Source organism: Barbus barbus, assembly GCF_936440315.1.
Source record: "Barbus barbus genome assembly, chromosome: 15".
Taxonomy (NCBI): domain Eukaryota; kingdom Metazoa; phylum Chordata; class Actinopteri; order Cypriniformes; family Cyprinidae; genus Barbus; species Barbus barbus.
The window spans coordinates 26,136,719-26,159,086 of NC_136743.1; the positions used below are offsets into that span (position 1 = coordinate 26,136,719).

General features: G+C 36.0%; 2 protein-coding genes across 4 annotated transcripts; one reads left to right on the top strand and one right to left on the bottom strand.

The window, feature by feature from the left end:
* Positions 1-6,170: 6,170 nt before the first annotated feature.
* On the bottom strand, positions 6,171-9,249 carry LOC306881904 (stress-associated endoplasmic reticulum protein 1-like). Of its 2 annotated transcripts, none has more exons than XM_079436257.1 (4): positions 9,228-9,249; positions 8,053-8,165; positions 7,730-7,805; positions 6,171-6,840 (listed from the first exon to the last, which is right to left on the bottom strand). In XM_079436257.1, exons 2-4 carry the CDS (start codon positions 8,131-8,133, stop codon positions 6,800-6,802), a joined length of 198 nt encoding a protein of 65 aa, XP_079292383.1. In that variant the 5' UTR covers positions 8,134-8,165; positions 9,228-9,249; the 3' UTR covers positions 6,171-6,799. The 2 variants fall into 2 exon arrangements, with proteins under 2 accessions (XP_079292383.1, XP_079292382.1); XM_079436256.1 differs by lacking the exon at positions 9,228-9,249 and adding an exon at positions 8,250-8,605.
* Positions 9,250-9,422: 173 nt separating this feature from the next.
* On the top strand, positions 9,423-13,586 carry LOC306881906 (thioredoxin reductase-like selenoprotein T1a). Of its 2 annotated transcripts, XM_079436259.1 has the most exons (7): positions 9,423-9,599; positions 10,117-10,227; positions 11,044-11,170; positions 11,386-11,409; positions 11,519-11,606; positions 12,115-12,281; positions 12,964-13,586. In XM_079436259.1, the coding sequence occupies exons 1-6, from the start codon at positions 9,469-9,471 to the stop codon at positions 12,237-12,239; spliced, it is 606 nt and encodes a 201-aa protein (XP_079292385.1). In that variant the 5' UTR covers positions 9,423-9,468; the 3' UTR covers positions 12,240-12,281; positions 12,964-13,586. The 2 variants fall into 2 exon arrangements, with proteins under 2 accessions (XP_079292385.1, XP_079292386.1); XM_079436260.1 differs by lacking the exon at positions 11,386-11,409.
* Positions 13,587-22,368: the final 8,782 nt, after the last annotated feature.

Sequence of the window (22,368 nt, forward strand, 5' to 3'; positions counted from 1 at the left end):
CTATTCTGAGATATAATGTCTGATCTAATACTCAAACTAGTTTCTCAGTGAGACGAGGGATAGGCTGTGGTTGGTTACGTTCCAGCAGTCAGGGGCCCCATTGACTTCCTTTGTGAGCGCCTTTCTATCAACACATTGTCTTTGCAAACTGAGGCATGTCACAGATCTCAACTGGTATTAAACCCGGATTATCGCTTTAAAGCAAAGATAATGAGACTGGGTGTGGATGTACAGCTTGATATAAAACATGCCTTATTTATTTTTATTCTTTTTAGCCTTTTATACAGCTTATTGGCTGTAAATATTTCAGCTTTGTGTCGATCAGACTGCGTTGACCTTTGACTTGAAGGAGTGACTCGACCAATTGAAGACGTGATAAGTTGAATTTGTTAATGGATAATTATTTATGAACAAAACAAGGACTATAGCACTTTAGTTGTCTGCAAATTTCATATCCTGTGAAAACAACACACACCTCTTCAGACATTCATGTTTTACAGAAACCCATGATTGGATTTCTTTCCAAAGTACATCCAATAAAAACAGACAAGTTTCCTTTCCTTTTTACACATTATGCGCATTAAAAAAAATTTTTGTCACTATCTAAATTGTTGCGTGCAATCGCAGGTTAACTGTTGTGTTGGCTGTGCAATGCTATTTATATTTAAAACAAGGTGTAAACATGCAATTAAAATGTCCATTGCAACAATACTCACACCCAGTATCCTATCTTTATTTAACCTGCAAGTATTTAGGTACTTTACATCACCCACTCTTGTTACAAAAATACACAAGTACTCCAGAGTGCAATCTGGATGATTGGGGCGGGGTGACACATTGAGCCTATATTGATTCGCTATAAATAAATAAGTGTCCGCGTAACATCAGATATTAAAAATCCAATTATTTCTGTATCCACACCCTCATTGTGTGAGCCTGTTTTAATCTGTGTACGGGATTAATTTCGATTCATTAACACTCGATCATTGCAGCCATATAGACCTGCATAACTATCGAATATTAAATCACTCAGAGATGTAAATCTGTGCAATATACGTGAACACCGTCTCTGTGATTAATATTTTTTTATTTATTAAATATATAATAACTATAATAACTAGCCTACTAAAAACCTAAAATCAGCCGTTCTAATATAGTACAGTGATTCCTGGGTCTTTTTAAAGGATTGAGCCACAAAACCAGTATATAATTGAATTTGTGCATAAAAAAGTATAAATAAAAATGTTACAGAGAAAATATATGAACATTTATTGCTTAAATACACACTAAAACACATTTAAAACAGGCTTATATGCAAAATAATAATAATAATAATAAAATATTAAATATTAAGGTTTTCATTCCCATTATGCACACATAAAACCCCAGTTCATGCTGATGGGCTATTTGGTATTATTGTCTTATTTGTCACCGCAGTAGTTCTTTAAAATAAAACCATTTGCGGGTTTGTCCTGTTTTACTGAACTACAGTGAATGATCATCATTTCCTAAGTTTGTGCTTATCCACCGATCCTAAAATAATGAATATGGGCAAAGAATAATATACAAATAGGCCTATACAGCAGGCGGCGCAGCTTACTGATGCCGGAGCCCCCACCGCCGCTCACCACAATCAGCATAAGGCTCTCCTGAAAGACCCCCAAACCACACAGCTCCCTCGATCCGTCTCACAGCTCGCTAACTGAGCCCTGTGGCCAGCGCCAAACATATGGACACCATTTAGGGAGCCAATGATGGAAAAGGGAAGCTGCTTTGTGGAGCCTCGTGAGAACAGAGGGACCCCACTGGTGGCTGTGAGGCACAACAGTTGGAGGGTCTCTGCTTGCAGCATAGTGAATGTAGACTGGGATGGAAAGTAGCTCTAAACACCAATCAGTGATGGAGACATCTTAAAAAGCCTTCAGGTGCACAAAGACAAAAGAAATAAACACATTAGAACTTCAACATTGTACACTGCAAAAGACAATGTGACATGACACCTGTGAACGGTAAGATGGGGTATGAAGATGCCCTCCTAATGCACTTTACTTGTTTAGATACAAGTTTAGCACGTGCAGTGAAAGTGAAGTGACATTGGGGAAGTCGTGGCCTAATGGTTAGAGAGTCGGACTCGTAATCCAAAGGTTGCGGGTTCGAGTCTCGGGCCGGCAGGGATTGTAGGCGGGGGGAGTGAATGTCCGTCTCCACCTCAATACCACGACTGAGGTGCCCTTGAGCAAGGCACCGAACCCCCAACTGCTCCCCGGGCGCCGCAGCATAAATGGCTGCCCACTGCTCCGGGTGTGTGTTCACGGTGTGTGTGTGTGTTCACTGTTGTGTGTGTGCACGTTGGATGGGTTAAATGCAGAGCACGAATTCTGAGTATGGCAGTATGTCACTTCACTTCACTTCACACTTCAAAGTATGGTGATTTGTGCTCTGCAATTAACCCATCCTGTGTGCACACACACACACCTGGCAGCCCTTTATGCTGTGTCGCCCAGGGAGCAGTTGGGGGTTTGGTGCCTTGCCTTGCTTGTATTGAGGGTGGAGAGAGCGCTGGCTATTCAATCCCCTACAATCCCTGCCGGCCGAGACTCGAACCCACAACCTTTGGATTACGAGTCCGACTCTCTAACCATTAGGCCACGACTTCCCCATCAAATATAGCATTACGTGAAACTGATAGAAAAATGTGTTATTTTAGTTATCATAGCTAAAACTTTTACATTATTAATTTAATCATTTAGCAGATGCGTTTATTCAAAGCAATTTATAAATGAGGACAATAGAATAAAAATATATATAAGTAAATAGAATAGAAAAAAAGAACAGGGAATGCTAGTGTTAGAGGGTTAGGTTTTTAATAAATAATTATGTATTAATTAATGTTAATACATAATATATTTTATGAAAATTTAAATTCATTAATAATCCTGTTCATTTAATATTATTTACATTACATATGATATAATATTTTACTAAATCAACTGTGCTATTGTGTTTGGTCAATTTAGCTGATGACAAAGCAGAATCCCAGTAAAATATATTAATCTTGGAAAGTAAATGTATTGTATGGCTTGCGTAAGGGATTATAAATATATACGTTTCATTGATTTTAATTGAAGATATAGGCTCTCTCATATTTGAGACACTATGCTTTCGAAATGAATGCACTCAATAAGCCTTTAGGTTTTATATTTGACACATGTAATCCACGAAATCCACAAACATATTAAATAATAATAATACTAGTCACAAAATTTGATCCACAAATCCCTCGCTAACAAAAAGGGGAAAAACACCTGGTGTTTGCCCCGGGGGGTATTTTACCTTTTCCTACTCTACTAACTGTTAAAGCTGGTCTTCATGCAAAGTGTACACTAACGTGACACATGATCTGCGTCAAAATTACATGTTATTTTTGCCTGTGTGTTTCTCGTCTGTCTAGTTATGCAAACGTTGAACAAACCTGCTAAGTTAATCCATGCCGAAACATTCACAGACTGCTGTAATACGCGTTAGTCCGCGTAACTCTGACCAAAGGTCTTCCCTCACAAAATTAAGCCACGAATGACTTCAGTAGGCAACTGCTAATAAGAAAAACAATTAAATAATTGAGAGTTGTAAACTTCACGTATCCACAGCAACATCTCTGGCCGTTTCTCAAACGGAAGGCTGCATCCTTCGGAGGTCGCATTTGTTGGCTGCATGCGTCATAAAGAAGATCTCCTTTTAGAATATTAACAGTTATAATTTTGACCATTATTCATAGTTAAGCGTAAATTGTTGTAATATGCTTATAACTCGCAAATAAACCAGGCTTGATGACGTATGCAGCCTTCCGTTTGAGAAACCTCTTTACAGCCATTGAAAGTAAGAGAACTGATGGCGCCATACCGCCACCTTCCGGAGACGGAGACTACACGTGAATGCAAGTAGAGTGTATAAAAACAGTTCATCAGCTCAGAATGAGCTTTATTGGCCAGGTATGTTTACACATACGAGGAATTTGTTTTAGTGACAGAAGCTCCACAGTGCGACAGAAAGACAGCAACAGGACACAGGTAATAAAGAATAATATCCAAATACACAAATAGGCAATGTACAAAACAGCAAAAACACAATATATAATACAGACAATTGTGTGTGTACAGGTCTGATATGTGCAAATTTGAAATTAAAAAAATAAATATGTGTGGTGTATAAATAATGTATGATAGTGTTGTGTGTTCCACGTTTAGTGTCAAGTGTTCATGAGATGGATTGCCTGAGGGAAGAAACTGTTCCTGTGTCTGGTCGTTCTGGTGCTCAGAGCTCTGTAGCGTCGACTGGGAGTGTGCTGGATATGAGGGGTCCAGAGTGATTGTTCTTGTTGTTGGTTCTGTTTAGAATTATTCAGCACTGAATTTTATGTTATTTTTATTAATCCTGAACAGCCTCACTTTAAGTACAGAACTTTTAATATAAAATAATCAACACCCTCTTATTTTCAATAATACTTGTATTAAGTCAAATCTGAAGGATTACTTTTTATTATTATTATTTTAATTAACAGGAACTAGTAACCAAAAATAAAATTTAAGATATGCCACATTTATTTACTGGCATGTTTAAAAATTTGAAAAAATAAAAGAAAAAAATTAATGTGTTCCTTTCTTTTTTCTATTCTACTTGTTTTCTTTCATTAAAAAAAAAAAAAAAAACCTTGCTATGTGTACTGCGATAGACTAAGCCAGACTTGTTATAGCGCTTGCATATTGTTGCTACTATGTTGTATTGATTGCTTCTATTGTCCTCATTTGTAAGTCGCTTTGGATAAAAGCGTCTGCTAAATGACTAAATGTAAATTTGACCATCGACCACAAAACCAGTCTTAAGTCGCTGGGGTATATTTGTAGCAATAGCCAAAAATACACTGTATGGGTCAAAATGATCCATTTTTCTTTTATGCCAAAAATCATTAGGATATTAAGTAAAGATCATGTTCCATGAAGATATTCAGTGAATTTCCTACCGTAAATATATCAAAACCAAATTTTTGATCAGTAATATGCATTGCTAAGAACTTCATTTGTCAGGTGATTTTCTCAATATTTCAATTTTTTTGCACCCTCGGATTCCAGATTTTCAAATAGTTGTATCTCTGCAAATATTGTCCGATCCTAACAAACATCAATGGAAAGCTTATTTATTCAGCTTTCAGATGATGTAGAAATCTAAATTTCGAAAAAATAACACTTATGAATGGTTTTGTGGTCCATGGTCACAAATGTAAACCACTGAATATCTTTGAGTGATGCTGCGGTCTTTGGCATTGCTTATCCACCTAAAGAAGCCAATGAAAGTAATTAATCATTTAAACAATGTAAAAATCATGACCGAATGTAATCAATCAGTCATGGACGGGACTCCATTTTTCCTCAACAGCAGACTTTAGTCAGAAAATTTCTGGTGAGAACATGGTTCCTCATTTTTAGTCGTTTTAAGTTGCTGCTTAGACAACGCAGGATGCGCTGGCTCGGCCATGTGCACCGAATGGAAGATGGCCAAAGGACATCCTGTATGGCGAATTAGCCTCCAGCAAGAGATCTGTTGGCCGCCCCCAGCTGCGTTATAAAGATGCCTGCAAGCGTGATATGAAAGCTCTGAACATCAATTAAGAGAACTGGGAAGACGCTGCAGCTGAAAGCAACAGGTGGCGCAGTGCCCTTCAGATACAGCTTAAGTTGGGGGAAGAACAGATCCAGACCTTAGCAGAGGAAAAGAGACACAAGAGAGCAAAGAGAGTCCCAGATGAACTAAATACATGGATCCACTGTGGCAGAGTCTGTCTCTCCCGCATTGGCATTATTAGCCATAGCCGCTGCTGATCCAGAGGCGTCGACATGAATTCACAACAGGGAGCATCTTCCATAGTCGAGAATGACTGAAGGAGGCCTACTATTATGCCCCTTACTGTTGTTGTATTATTTCGGATGAATATTTTGATTACGCCATTCTACCAGTCTCTTTATTGGTAATAAAGGAATATATACTCCTGCATGTAGTTTTAATAGGTAGTTGACACACCTCAGATAACTGTTGGTTAAATGACAAACATTTTAGATTGTTGTTAAGATCATCAACTAGCTGATAATTCTCCAAAAAAAGTACACAGTATACTCAAGTCCAGGTCTTTTCGTCTTCCTCTTTACTCCATCACAGCATACAGAATATAAAATCATCAGTTCTGAAAAAGCTGAATTGTTAAGCCTCATTCTATTATGGTAAACAGTACCACAACGACAAGAATATGTGCCGGAGAACTAAATTATTCAGGTTAAGTTCCATATTCAAGAAGGGAGGAGGCAGCTATTGATTTACAAAGAAAACAAGTAAAATAAAAGTAATACAATGTGTGACAAGAGACACATTTTTTACATTTGTGATTTAGATTTGCTGACTGGCTTTTCATTCATAATACTTTATCCTGTGCAAACTACAAAATGGATGTTTTGGGGTCCGAAAAGCAAACAAAAAGACACTAAATTTCTGCACAATTATTTCAGGAGTGAATGAGAAATCAGGAATTACATCGCTGCTTGTGACATATCAAGATTTTTACATTACATCAAGGTAGATTGACAGAAAAATAACATTACAATTGATCGGAATGCAATTTTATGGATTTTTGATTTTTCTTCATTACCAAGGCACCAGAGAGGAATGACAGGGTTGTTGCACCTCATAGAAGATAAATCAATAAAATCAGCAAGAACTGGCAAGGAGTGGATACTTGAGACATCATTGGTCCTCTTTACATGCCCATTCGAATGCTCTGAATGATCTGGAATATTGCTGAGGAGAAAAAAAACATACACAGAGTGACATTACAGATGGCTGACATTCCAGCCTTTGGAAAAGTTGAGGAGAAAGAATACTGAAAAGCTGAACTTGGTGAAGTCAAGGCTTAACATAAATGCCAGGTTCGGTATAATGGGATATAATGGGCCATTGCGCTAGTGGATATTTATGTTTCTTCACTCTTTTGTCTCATAAAAGTAAACTATCTGTAGTTCCAAAAAGTGTTCTCTCTAACAAAGTAAATCGTATGCTCTTGTGGATCGAATCAAATACAAAGATTGCAAAATCATCCAAGGCACAAACGTAAGGGCAAGCAAACAGAGAGCAAGATGACCAAAAACATGCAATGAAAATGTCATTTGTTCAAAAGCAAACAGATTCTCGAAGGCAACGAGTAAAACCTCTGCGAGAGCTGGCAGCAACCCAGGAGCCCGGGCCAATGCGTGGCACACATCAGATCTGGATGGAGCGGTTTATGACGTTGTCAAAAAGGCTACATCTTTTAAGCTATGTCTCAAAGCCTCCAAGCCAGCTGGGAATGAGATACTTTGCTCTTCCTGGGAGTACTTAAGCGTTGTTAGCAATGTTCTTAAATGCTGTTTCCAGAGTAGCAACACCTGCAGATCCCTGTGTTGTACCCAGTGAAAATAAGTCATGCTATCAGTCCAGCCTTGTCCATGTAAATAGTGTGCATTATTATCTCGGCCTTCACTACAGTGCAAGGTTTCAAAGTGTGTGCCAAAAAAAATGAGTGGAGGTCAGCTTTGTCTAAACAAAAAGAGCAACATTTGCTAGCATAAAAATAAAATACCATTTAATTTAATGTGTTTGTTATATGACAGATCACCTATTAATGTTTTTTTGTCTTGGTTAACTTACTCACCTGAACCGCAGACAACAAAGATGAAGAGCGCCAAGAGCCACGGTCCCACCGAAACTTTATCATCACTGACGTTTTTCTGCGTGAATTTACATTAAAATCAGCTGCAAATGCGACTTTTAGTCGTCCTTTCACTCTAGTAGTGCAGTGGGATTTAGTAACGAAAGTGTATATGCATTACAGCATTAAGAACCGCTATTTTACTGCAAATCTAGCAATACCCTGTATTAATAGTTTAATCAAGCGTCTTGCTTTAAAGTCAGGTAAGTTAATCCATTACATGAAGTTAATTTGACTTCTGTTGTTGTTATGAAGAGCTGTCTTACCGATGATTTGACGTTGCCTCTCTGGGTGATGTTTTTGCTGTGTTTCTCGTTGGCCATACGAATCCGCTGTTTGGCGACCATCGTTGCAGATGCTGGTGGGTTGTAAAAGTGTGCTGGAGAGAGTCACAGATATGAGTGAGGATGGAGAGAAAACTCCGTCGATTTTTGTCTACGTCCCACCGGTCAGTGCTACGTACTCGGAATCTAAGCTCCGCCCACACCGGAAGAACACAAATGGGCCGCCCAGCTTTTTGAAAAAGAAAATAATATTATTATTTTTTTTGTCAGTCTATGGTTTTTACTATCCATTTATTAACTGTACTGGGACATATGAATTACGTACGGAACAGCTGAACTGTTTTAGATTTATTTATTGATTTATTTTCTATTCATGCCAAACGATTTGCATTACATTGCACCAGGAACAATAGAAATAAACACATATCATGTAATAATAACAACAACATAAACAATAATACATTTATACACTACACGGTTAAACACTGAAAGTGACTTTTTAAATATTTATTGTTTTTGCTTTTTTATGCTCATCAAAGACAATACATAGGAATTGTCAATTAAAATAGACAGTTCTTACCCAAAAATGTGCATTTGTGAATAACAATAAGTATAATAAAAATATCAGTTACTTGTGTATACAATATATATATATATATATATATATATATATATATATATGTGTATATATATATATATATATATATATATATATATATATATATATATAACAAAAAACAATGTACTGAATACGATAATTTGACTTGTAATAAAGAAAAATAATATTAAATATTTATTTAAAATCTGTATTGTTTCTGAGATAGGTAGGCCTACAGAAATCATTCAAAAAGCTTTAACACGAACATATTCACAATTTTATTTTCAATTTTGGCTCGTTTTATAAAATTCAGTTTAGCGTTTATTTAAAAAGCTTGTTTTTTTTTTGTGAACGGGTTTGAAACGCCCCTGCGTTCCACTCATCCCTGTGCCCTAATCCCTTCCTAGGGTCTACCCTCCGGAGTGAGAGCTTAGAAGGGTGGAAGGGTGTAGGGGACCAAACAACTGTTTCTTGAAGTGCGCTTCTGCGTCATTATACGGAGGCGCCGTCATCATGCAAAGAATCAGCGCAAAGGATCCGAAGTGTCCATCAGTTGTACCCTTCGAAATCCTTCATTCCGAAGGGCCCTTTGAAGTGGCTAATTCTGATTGTTTTCACTCCGAAGTGCCCTTCGGAGGGCGATACATCCCGTTTGGAAAGCACCGATGTTCTTCGTCCAAATGAGTGACCCCACGTCAAGCAGTCGCCAACCAATCGCAGCGTGGCTTCCTGGATTACCCGTATGAAAACCAGCACCTCACTTCCTGCTTTCAGTTCAGTAATCAGTCGACGTGGGGAAGATGCGTTGGTTAGCTCTGTCGGTGGTAATATTATGGGCCTGTTCTCTTTACAGTGCCTCGGCGGATAGCAGTGGCGTCAAGAAAATGAAGGTGCAGTTTGCCGCGGGTCCACTTCTCAAATTCCAGATTTGGTGAGTGAGAGTTTGGGCGTTTTTATGTCGGTCAATCGGTCGGTCGGTCTGTCCCCGGAACAGGCCGAGCAGTGTATGACATTGAGTGTGTAGCACAGCGATGCTTGACCCTGCAGAGATATTAACCACGCTTACTGGAAAGTGTACTGAGACAGAAGCGCTCATTTGTCTCATATGGCACAAGTAGTGTAGCAGATAACCTCAGCAGGATGTTATAATCGGCCAGTAATCCGGTGTTAAGAGGAGGGCTGTCACTTGAGGATTAGCCCATTGGTGTAATTTATATGTCTGCTTGATTGCACTGTCGTTTGAGACGCTGCTCGTTTAATAATGCGGCTTTTATGGATCTATAATCAGCCAATTTGAGGCTGCTGTAACATCTGGTAGGTCATCTATCATAATCTGAAATGGAAATCATTGTTTAGATGGTTACCGCACAATAGTCGTATTTCACGTCAACCTGTGGTTGTGAACCAAAGGCTCCGAGGTGTGTCTTCATCTTGTTTGTTTTCTGCAGTGTCTCCTGAGGATACAAGCGGGTGTTTGAGGAGTACACGCAGGTTTTGTACCAGCGGTACCCAGACATCCGCATAGAAGGAGAGAACTACCTTCCTCTGCCTTTATACAGGTAATCGCTTATAAACCACTTACATGCCTATCCTCATGGCCAGGTGTGTGTGTGTGTGTGTGTGTGTGTGTAAACACGTGTGTGTGTGTGTGTGTATATAACACAAATACACACACCATCATCATTGACTTGTAAGTTTTTTACTCACACGACAGCTTTTTTCCCAAAGACACTACTTGTCAAAAGTTTGAAAACATTATGATTTTTAAATGTTTTAAGTCCCTTCTGCTCGTAAAATCTGCATTTGTGTGCTCACAAATTAAATTAATACACTAATATTGTGAAATATTACGATTTAAAATAACTTTTTTCTACTGTAATATGTTTTAAAATGTAATTCATGTATTTGAGAGCAAAGCTGATTTATTTTTAACATCATTACTCCAGTCTTTAGTGTCATATGATCCTTCAGAAATCATTCTAATATGCTGATTTGGTGCTCAAGAAACCTTTATTATTTTCAATGTTCATCAAAATATCCTGAAAAATATTTCCACAAAATATTAAACAGCAAAAACTGTTTTTAACATTCATAATAAGAACCATTATTATTAACAACAGATCACCAGTAATAATTTAATGATAAAACTTCAGTAATTATTATAATTAGAGCTTAAATGTGCCGACCATGTATAAATTAAAATGTATGAATGCATGTCTTATTAAAAAAAATTAAATGGTTGGTGCTTGAGACGTTGTTGGTCATTTAGTTTTCTGTAAAAAAGCAAAACAGTAATTCTACTACAACAATACTACTAATTCAGCTATTTGTGTATGCATTATTTATATAGTGTCTCTTTTTATTCTTTCCTCCAGCCACATTGCTTCCTTTCTGTCTATGTTTAAGCTGTTGTTAATCGGCGTGATCGTTGTGGGCAAGGATCCGTTTGCTCTATTTGGCATGCAGGCTCCAGGTCTCTGGGTTTGGAGTCAGGAGAATAAGGCAAGATCTCAGACTTTTCCTGTTGAGTTCTTAACTAAAACCTGTTTGAGTAGTTCCAAATGCAAACTTTTTCCCAATGGAGCTCATTAGTCTTTAACTCTGTCACCTCAGTGGCGTTTGTGGTTATAGGAGAAAATGTAATACACTAGGGACCAAAGAGCAAGCTCTCATGTTAATGTTCACCTGACTGTTTCTGCACTATTTCTGAAATGCAGGCATCAAAGTACAGAATAAAAATGGTAACCTTCAGCTTTCTTTGACTTTTGTGTTTCAGTTTGAAAAAGTCATGTATAAACACACTAGCTGCAGAAATGCTTATTTGATGTTTGTTTTTTTTGTTTTTTTAAGATATATGCCTGTATGATGGTGTTCTTCTTCAGCAATATGATTGAAAATCAGTGTATGTCTACTGGTGCTTTTGAAATCACGCTCAATGGTAAGTGTATTTGATTCAAAATGTGAGTATTTATATTATGTAAATGTGTGTAATTTATATTTTTATGTTCATGTAATATTTGTTTATAACAACAATAATGGTCATATTTTATTTGTGGTAAATATATATATATATATATATATATATATATATATATATATATATATATATCACCTCTTTTTCTCCTTTTTGTAAAATGGGATGACTGAATGTTTGTATAGTTTCGAAAATCCTTATGACCACTTTCAGAACATCATAATCTGTCTTAACCCAGGGAATTTTTTTTTCATGGAATAGCAGCACATAGAAATTGTATTATGTAAGAAATGATTAAAGCAGTAGAACTAGAGTTGCTCTCTCTGTCCATTAGACATGCTAAGCATACAAGTTTGTTGATGTTTTTAAAGAGAAGCAGTGTGGCGGTAACCTAATTTGGTGGTTTAGTCTGGCGGGAGTTAGTAAAATGGCACGGTTGCACTATCACTATGGTAACGCTATTTTTGGTTAGATGTTCCAGTTTGGTCCAAGCTGGAGTCAGGCCACCTGCCTTCCATGCAGCAGCTAGTCCAAATTCTGGAGAATGAGATGAAGATGAACGTGCACATGGACACACTTCCACACCATCGCTCGTAACCTTGCCTCTGATTCACTGAATGGAGCCGACGACCCTTCCACGTATGTTTAGCCATCATAACCCTACTAAGTATTAAACCAATTTCTATTAAAATATTGCGTTTTGTTTTAAAGATTTCTATAATGTACTAGTTTTGACACAAAGATAGCCTTAGATGTTGAGACAAAATAAATAAACACTACTGTCTATAATCTATACACTACAAAGTTTGGGGTCAGTAAGATTTTTCTTAATGTTTCTTATGCTCATCAAGACTGCACTGATTGAAAATACAAAAAAAAAAAACACTTACAAAATATTATAATTTAAAATGATTTTTTTTTTTTTTTACTTAAATACATACATGTAATTTATTCCTGTGGTGGCAAAGCTGAATTTTCAGTAGTCGTTACTCCAGTCTGCAGTGTCACACGATGCTTTTGAAATCATTCAAATATAATTTTTTTTTTTTTAAAGAACGGCATTTATTTAAAATACAAATTTTGTAATGTAGTAAATGTGATTATGTAATATTTGATGCACTCTTTTAGTTGCTACAGTAAATAAAAGTATATAAAAAAAAATCCTTACTGATGCCAACATTTTGAACCGTAGTTTTGTTTTTGGTTCAGTGGAATATATTAATATACATTTTCATGAAACGGTGAGTTAAAGCGGATGACTAATGATATTGTTTTTCGCTTTTTAGATGAATTAATTGACTTTTTCCACATTGTCTTTTAGTTCTGAGGTGAAGCTCTCCTACGGTTGTGAGGTGACGTTTATGAAGGTTTGCGCTGAAAGTAGAGACTCTACTAGCACACGCCCGATGTTCTGCGTTCTCCTCACTGTGCCCCTCAGAGATGCACCACCTACAGATGCTGGTGTGGGATCTAAGGCAACAACAGTGGCCATATAACTATGATTGCATCCCATCTCTTGTGCAATAACTATTTGGTTCAGGTCACAATATATGTTCACAATGACTCCAATTTTCATTTTAGTTTAGTTAGCTCAGTCAACAGAATTTATGATGGCATGTTTTTTTTTCACATTCTATTGTACGGCTAACTCTTGGTCTGTTTTATTTAATAAGTAGATATGAGAAGCTCCTAACTTATACACCCAACCCCCATCATGAGAATTTAACAACTAAGTAACATTGATTATATTTCTGAGCCCTGGATTTTATATTGCATTGTATAGCTTAAAATGTTTACTAAAAATAAAATGGATTAAACTAAATATTGTTGTTCTTTATTAGAAGAAGAGACTTGCAAATGCTTTTCACAGTCTTAAAACATTTGAAAAAATAAGAAAATTACAAGAATAACATATCGTTGCAATTAAAGTTCAAATTAATACTTTACAAGTCCTTTTGTTTTTATTAAAGGGTTACTCCACCCCAAAATGAGAATTTTGTCAGTAATCACTTACCCCCATATCGTTCCAAACCTGTAAAAGCTTCGTTCATTTTCGGAACACAATTTAAGATATTTTGGATGAAAACCGGGAGGCTTGTGACTGTCCCATTGACTGCCAAGCACACTGACAAGAATACTTTTTGTACACAAAGAAAACGCAAATAACGAGCCGCACCAAACGTCATTTTTGTTTTCTTTGCGTACAAAATGTATTCTTGTCGCTTCATAAAATTCAGATTGAACCACTGATGGCAGATGGACTATTTTGACAATGTCTTCCATAATTTCCTGGGCCTTGACAGTGGTATTTACTTGGCAGTCAATGGGACAGTTACAAGCCTCCTGGATTTCATTCAAAATATCTTAAATTGTGTTCCAAAGACGAACTAAGCTTTTACGGGTTTGGAACAACATGGGGGGGTAAGTGATTAATGACAATTTTAATTTTGGGGAGGAGTAACCCTTTAAACATGCTGTGAAATATAATTGTTCACCCATTTGTCCTGTAATGTCATTAACCTAGTCCAAAATTGGATTTATTCTGGTCTTACCCAGATCACTTCAGGTGAAGAGTCTTATGTGCTTATCACCATCTAGAATCCTATTGTGAACTGAGATTTACAGTTAATGTATTTTGTCTAATGAAGGCTTTATCTTATTTTGGTTATTCAATTTTCACTGTACAAAAAGATTCAACTTAATAGCTTTTCAACATGATGCAATATATCTATAATTGCAATACATGAATGCAAACTCATCATAGGTGAAAAACACGCCCCCCAAAAAAATACAATATTTAAAAGCCTTACTATTTTTAACTTTACAGATGTGCGGTCCCATTCACTTTAAATATTCACTTTTCATTCATGGAGATGGCAAAAAAAAAAAGTGGAAAACAAAGACTTTTGAGATGACAATTACATGAAATTACTATTATATCCAGTAGATGGCAGCAGAGGATCACTAAATATTTTGAAGTATTTTTTAGATTTAATGTAAAAACTAAATTTTTTGCCTTAAAAAGGACATATCAAAAAGAGTGTTTTAACTGTAGAAGCTGCTAAATATTTTCAGCCAACACAGACTTGTTGTAGTTTTGTTACTCTGAATTTACTCTGCCTCACTTAATGCACAGGTCTATTTTTGACATCGGTTTGTCAGAGCGTTCCACCCAGGGCGGTTATCACTGTCAATCATAGCAATGACTGATGGAACAATTTAGCGGATTCATTCGCGTAATTTTTTTTAACTCGCTTTTGTTATACGTGGACATTCGTCCTCTTAGACAAACAAAACTTGTCTTCAAATTGTCAATGGATTATGTAGAGATTCTAGAGAAACAGAGCAAAGCTTACGTGAAAAGTCCTGATAAATTAAAAACTACACAATATCTTATTTATACTGTGTGTATGCGTTTTTTCCCTTTCTGATTATATTAGGTAGATCTGCAAGCGTGTAGAACTCTGTAAATTTCCGAAAACAAAAATTAGTTAAGAGGGGATTCTTTTGATTAACCTACAGAAAACACCTCTGACTGGCCATTGCTTTCAACAGAGACGCCTGTGATTGGCTACAATACAATGTTACATGTAAAATTACACACAATACGTTGGGTACTAGTAAAACATTTAGGTCAGTTTGTTTAATGTTGATTAGGTTAAGATGTTGGAAATTCTCTCTTAAAAACGACTAGTCTAGACTAATGAATGGTAAAAACACAGGCAAACCGGCAGGCAACAAAACTACAGTGTACGCTTATAATAAAAAGAAACTTATCGTTCCTTATGTGGATGTCGGTATAGTTACTGTTACAGGTGTGAATCAGCCTTTATTATCTGATTGCGAAGAGAACCTTAAAGGGATAGTCCATCCAAAAATGGAAATTCAGCGTTTCCTCACCCTCATGCCATCGCAGATATTACTTTTTCTTTCTTCATATGAACACACGCACAAAAAAAAAGATTGTAAGTCCATATAATGCAAGTAATTGTGTGCCCAAATGTTGACACTTGAAAAAACACACACAGCCGTCATGACAATCCACACATCCCCAATAGATAAATCAACATCTTCTGAAGTGAAATCATAGTTGTGTGTATGAAAGACTTTAACTATAAATAATCGCTTTTGTATGCATATAAACAAGCCCACCCATCCACCCTTAATTACTGTTGCATTATGTTTTCAAGCAGTAAAAAAAAAAAGAAATCACGGAACAAAGAGGACACTGACAACACAACGACAGACAAGAAAGAGCAGGTTACTTTTGGAATAAAACTTGTTTGAGTAAAACTGGTTTGTTTGTCAGACAAACTGGCAGATTCAGCATTATGATTGGTCAGATCACCTGTCAATCAAATTCTCTGCAAAGTGTTAATTTCATGGAAGGTGGCAATTTTGTATTAATTTTTACAATGTGAATGTCACCGGGGCAGCCCATAAGAAAACGTATGAAAGAGCCACAACATAAAGCAGTTATGATTCACCATGAGATTGCTTTGGATATTAGTATGAGGGCGAAAGAACTCCCTATGCAGATTTTGAAACAGTTTCTAATTGGTTGCGAGAATTTGCCTTATTGACCGCAACAGAAAGTTTCTGTGTTTGAAAGTCACTTCTGTCTGAGCAGTACTTCATACATCGCTAAAATATTGACAAGGGACATCTGAACTTTTTTCCACAAAAATTAGTCAAGTCAAATTACTCCAGCATGTTTTGTGTGCTTTTTCAAGCACGTCAGTTCATGGACTGCAGGCAGCTCTGGATAAAGGCCTTGTCTGGCTCTTCCATTTGTACTCTGTGGCTTAAACTCCTCAACCTTCGGATCTGCGAGTGGAGGAAAGGTGGAGGTCTGACCCGCAGGTTTGGTGAGCTGGATGGGAAGGCTTGGCACTGCTGTAACCGTATCAGAGCCATATGAAGGCCAACCCTGCATGCCAGAAGTACCAGTTCCACTTGAGGAGGTATGTTGTGTTCCTTGGACTATAAGTAAAGACATGGCAGACACAACATTTAGCTGGACCAGTTTGAGTTGAGTAGTAAGTGTGACGGATCAAGAAAATGTCTTTAAAATTGGAGATCAATTTAAAAAGACAAGACTTGTGTACTTTCTTACCAGCTCACAGCTGCCTACTCTGAATCTGGCTTGCTGTCCAGAAGCAATAAATGACACAAACACCAACTGTTGCCCAAGAACTCGTACCCCTGTATTTCTGTTGAGTGACAGAAAGAGTGGTCTGTCCAGCTCCATGATCTGATCCTTCTCCCGCCTTCATCTAGACTCCGTCTAACCCAAGCATCCATACTCAACCTGCTCCACAGGAAACAAGAGCCACGCAGTAATGTCTTTTGTATTTTTGCTGTTCAGCTAACTGAGATACTTTTAACCTGAGGGATTATTAGTTACTATTAGTTTAACTTGTATAACTTAAAGGGATAGTTCACCCCAAAATTTTAATTCTGACATCATTTGCTTACCATCATGTTGTTTCAAACCAATAAGTCTTCTGTTCATCTTCAGAACACAGTGTAATGATTTATTAAAGATATAATTAATATTCTCTTATCTACTTTGTCCATCCATTGACACCCAATGAATCCAAAACTTTAAACTAAGTACAATAATATTTGACCACGTTTGAGCTTCTGTTTCCTATACCGTATTTGATGTGCTCTATCTGATGTGCATTGATCAGTGTTGAATAAATGCCTAAATTAAATATATCTCATGAAGTGATAATGTCTCTTTAGAAGACTTGAATTCAACCACTTGATTCATAAGGATTACATTTACACAGTCTTTTTGAAAAATGTGAATCATCAATATTCTGGTTGCTTGGACTTTCAGTCAAAAGTTCCATCCACTGAAGCACTGCCTATTTTCTATTTTCATTTGTGTTTCGAAAATCACCTTAAGTCTCATAGGTTTGGAATGACATGAGGTCATTAAATGAATTTGAAGTTAAAAATGTATTGGGGTATGAAGAAATCAACATATGAACATAAAATTAAATGGCTTAATGTTGCTGTGCTTAGATTCTGGGCTCATCTGTTTATCTTTTGAATGCTAATCTGTTTGTGTGTAGACAGATTTGAACAAAAAAAAAATATTAAAACAAAAATCGTAACAAATTAATAGTATTCTCTGCATTATTGGCTGTAATAGAAGAAAATATACAGACAAAAAAAACATCTTTGATTGTGTTTCTGAATGGAAACGTGGAAGTCACAATAGTTCACCCAGAAAATAAACATTTTATCATCAATTACTCACCCTCATGTGACTTTAAACCTGTATGACTTGCTTTCTCAGAAGATAATTTGAAGAATGTTGGTAGCCAAACAGTAAGCAAAACATTTCTCAAAATATGTTCTTTTATATTCCACAGACGAAAGAAAATCCTACAGGTTTGGAATGACATGAGGGTGAGAAAATCTTGACAAAATGTCCATATTTGATTGAACTACCGCTTTAAGCGCTTCAGACTGTCCCCTCCTCAGTTAGATCTATAATCAGTCCGCTTGAGACATTGAGATCTGTGGCAGGGTAATAGCAATTGACCCTACCAGATGCTGCCGTTGCTATGGTAACAAGTGGCTCTGCCATTAGACTGAAAGAGGGCTCTGACTGGACAGAGAGGAGTCGGCATGTCATCATGTACGATACAGATCCTTTCCCTACTGCTGAGAATGATGAGAGCCAAGTTTCCTGAGGGATAGTTGTACATGACAATAAGGACAAACAACAGCAATACATAATAGACTAAATTACTTGAAAATCATCTATAGTTATTAATGATTCATTGCACCACTCTCTTGGCCTTATACTTGTACACTTGAAAAATACTTTGTTTGTGTTTTCTGTCTCTTAATGAAATTTAAATTCACAGACACATTTCTAGAAATAAATAATGACTTTTTAAAGTTTGCATATGATGGATAATCAAGTAAACCTAAATGGCTGAAGTGTTCATCTTGAAATATTACTAACAATATTAAAGTTATTCTTACATAAACATACAAGATCATTTACATAAAAGAGATTTGAGGCACATCTGGGGAAAGAAACCATTCATTTACCACGTCTCTGTATTACTATATCACATCACACACAAACTAATAATTTCACACTATGAGAAACAGGTGTATGAAGTCATTCAAATATATAGTGGGTGTTACACATCTGATACATTCAATTTTATCCTAAATATTAAATAAACAAATCAAATGTCTAAGCATTGGAAATGGTTTGATTTTTAAATGCTGGCTTGTGAAATATGAAAGCACATTTACTTTCCCTTTAATCCTATCTAACTACAGTGACTGCCATACATAAATATTTTGGCATTTTATGTAATAGGCCTATCTTTTACACATGATATGATGTAATGGAATATAGAGTCAGTGCATATAATATTGTCCATGATAAAGAAAATATTTTAAGTTTAAAATGCCTTTGCCAAATTCTTAGAAATGTAGTCTTTGCATTGTTGGCGTCAACGTTTATACCATTTTCAAAAAACTTTAAAACTTAACGGCACATAAAAATGTTATGTAATCTTGGTGTAACCATCAAGTAAAAAAATGCTCACTAGGGTGGCCCTTATTTTTGGACTTTCAAAAATCCTGTTATCATCCCACCTAGTCAACTCAAAACAAAGTCAACAAAACAAATTTCGCTCAACAAAATTGAAATTTTGTCTTAATGATCATAATAGCATGTAATTAATAATGATGCAAAACCATTATTAAACTGTGAATTAGGTTAAAACAAGAACACGAATAGTGTTGCTAGTCTTAAAATGTTCAATTATGTTTAACTGTGCCAATAGTCTTGTGGGCGCCCAACATTGTTTTGTTGTTTATGACTATATACAAACAAAAGTAGACCTTCAAACGATGCCATACTCGTATCTGTATTTTTAGTTCTTTGGTCATCAAGAAAACGTGACAAAATGCACCGGCACGGTCTTCGACCCCAAAGATTATTTTCGAATCGTTACATTGTTAAAATCATTCTGAAATACTGGTAAACCACTGTTTATTAAAATGATGAATTTAGTATTATATCAGCGTGAACTTGTTCCTTCTCCCCAATTCACAGGACAATAGTTCACCAGAAGAGAAATATTCATCATTTTGCTTAGCTAAAAAAAAAACAATTATTTTAGACACAAATGATTAAAAAAAGTTTTAGATATTGTAATTCTATTAAATAATGTGATTTGTTTTAAATTTTTTAACAGCGTCATTTGCTGTTTTTTAGAAAAGGAAGTTGCTCAATTGCATTTGTGAGAAAATCGGCCTGCACGCATTTGTGAGAAAATCAAGCCAAGTTTCCTCATAAAAAGGCAAATCAGTCTCACAGTTGGAACACACAATACATATATTTGTTCATACCTCTGCATTTTCTCTCAAATAGAGTTTTGTATTTGCAAAGCACTCTGCGTTTGTTTGAAAGTTGAGTTTTTCTTTGCAAAGCAGGTTGTTTATTTGCAAAACGCTGAATTTGTTTGATGAATATTGGCACAAAATTCACTCCATAACCAGTTTTATTGTATAACGGGTAGTAAATAATGACAAAATTTAGCATTGTTTGTTAATGGTCCATCCATTGGCAACCTGTCCAACACATGTGGATACTCACTGTTGTTTGATGCCAATAAACTGGAGTGAGCATCTCTGTCATATCTCTGCATCTCTCTCTGCTGCTGTCTGAAACTAAGCCAAAGGTGGGAATAACAAGTAAACAAAATCATTTAATTCTGTGAAAGCATATTTTACATTTTCATAATATGATTTAGTTACAACAAAGTAGCCTATATTCCATGTCAGTACGTAAGATTTTGTTTAAATGTTTTTGAAAGAGGTCTATTAGGTCTATTATGTTATTTACAGTGGCCTTGAGACAAGTTAAGGAAACGAAGAACAGAATTTATTTAGAATACAGATCTTTTGTAAAGTTTATAAATGTATTTCCAGTCAGTTTACCATCTTTACTGTCACTGTCAATTCACTGCATCCTTGTTAAATAAAGTTATTAGTTTATTTATTAGTTATTTAAAAGTTATTTTTTGAAATGTATTAAAAGTTATTAGTTATTTTAAAAGTTCATTTATTATTATTTTTATTTTTTATTTTTTAAACTGATGCCATAAGTGTATTGTAAGTGAGTGAAGTGAAGTGACACTTGTTGTACAACACAAACCTGCATTTTCCTCTTTCTTGTGCTTTATCTTCTTGTAGTTCTTCATCCTCAGTGATGAAGTGGTCATCTAGTCGAGTAGGTCCACAAGGCCTTGCATCAGAACGTTTCATAGCTAGATGCTTTTCATGGACCACAATCTCAAACAACTCTCTGTAGTTCTCACAGCAGAAGTCCTGAAGTCCAATTAGACAATCATAAACTCAAGAAAAAAAAAGTGCTGAAGCAGTAACGGTGCGTTTCCACTCATTTCTATAGAAGTTGAGCTTAAAGCTAGTTCAGTTAAATATGTTGCAGGCTCATTTGTTGATAATAAATAATATTGATGATAATATATCATCCTATTAATAAATTGCATGATTTCACTCATGTCGGTATGAGTTTTGCCCATCCTGGCTGCTTAGGTCTTACCAGTATTTGCATTTGTATTACCCATTCATAGCTATAGTCTAAACCCCATTTAAATGATCAGTGTTGCTATACCCACCAGTCTGTATTTCCTTCTTTAAGCACTGTGTTTTAAACTGCAACTTATTACTGGCTCTTTCATAAAACTACATGTTCATGGAATAGCTCACCCAAAAACTATTTATTTACAGTCATGTTGACTTTCTTCTGTTAAGTTGTCCTTATCAGTCTTTTTCATGCAACAACATGTTCCCCATTCATTGTCAAGCCTCAAAAAGCCTCAAAAGTTTGGCAAAGTTTGTGAGAAGTGAACTCAAATGAATTATTCAATCATTAAGCAAATTTGCTACTTATCTTATTTAAGACTTTAAATATAGTGTATAAGTTTGTGGATTACTGTTGTGATTAAAGTGATTTTGTGTCCTTTTTGAATGTTGACATCTTCAATCACAATTAAATGGAAAATACAGACCAATAGATTGTTCAAAATATCTCCACACAAGAAAGAAAGTCATACAGGGTTGGAGCAACATGAGGATGATTAAATTGACAGAATTATCTTTTTTTTTTTCTTCTTCTGAAACCTATTCATTTAAATGATTATACAGCTACACCTTGAAATGCAAAGATCTGCATCTTTTACGAAACTCTCCATCCTACTCTTGCTGTGTACATCTCTATATACTGCAGTTTGCTATACATAATTAATTGATGGTCAATAACAAAAGGAGTTATTATCTTAAGTAATTTGTGCTGTATTTTATATCACAGCTGTAAGTGAGCAGTATCTAGACAAGCGTTCCAGTGCAACAGTTGCTGAGAGGAAATATAAAAAAATGTGAAATCAGGCATAAAGGTCAACTCCAAAGTCATTTCTGCTTGTAAATGCTTCTAAATTGCAGGACTGTGTGGAACCATCAAGCTGGGTTATGTGGTTGCCTGCAGGTGTACTGTCATACACACCCTTTCCTTCCAAGAAACTGCCATTTGGACTATTAAAACTTTGTTAGTACCATATTATAATGTTTTGATAGCAAATGACACATTCACGCTGATGTGCATTGCTGAAAACCTGAGAAGAACACTGCATCTGAGAGTGTGTTCTCAAGCCAA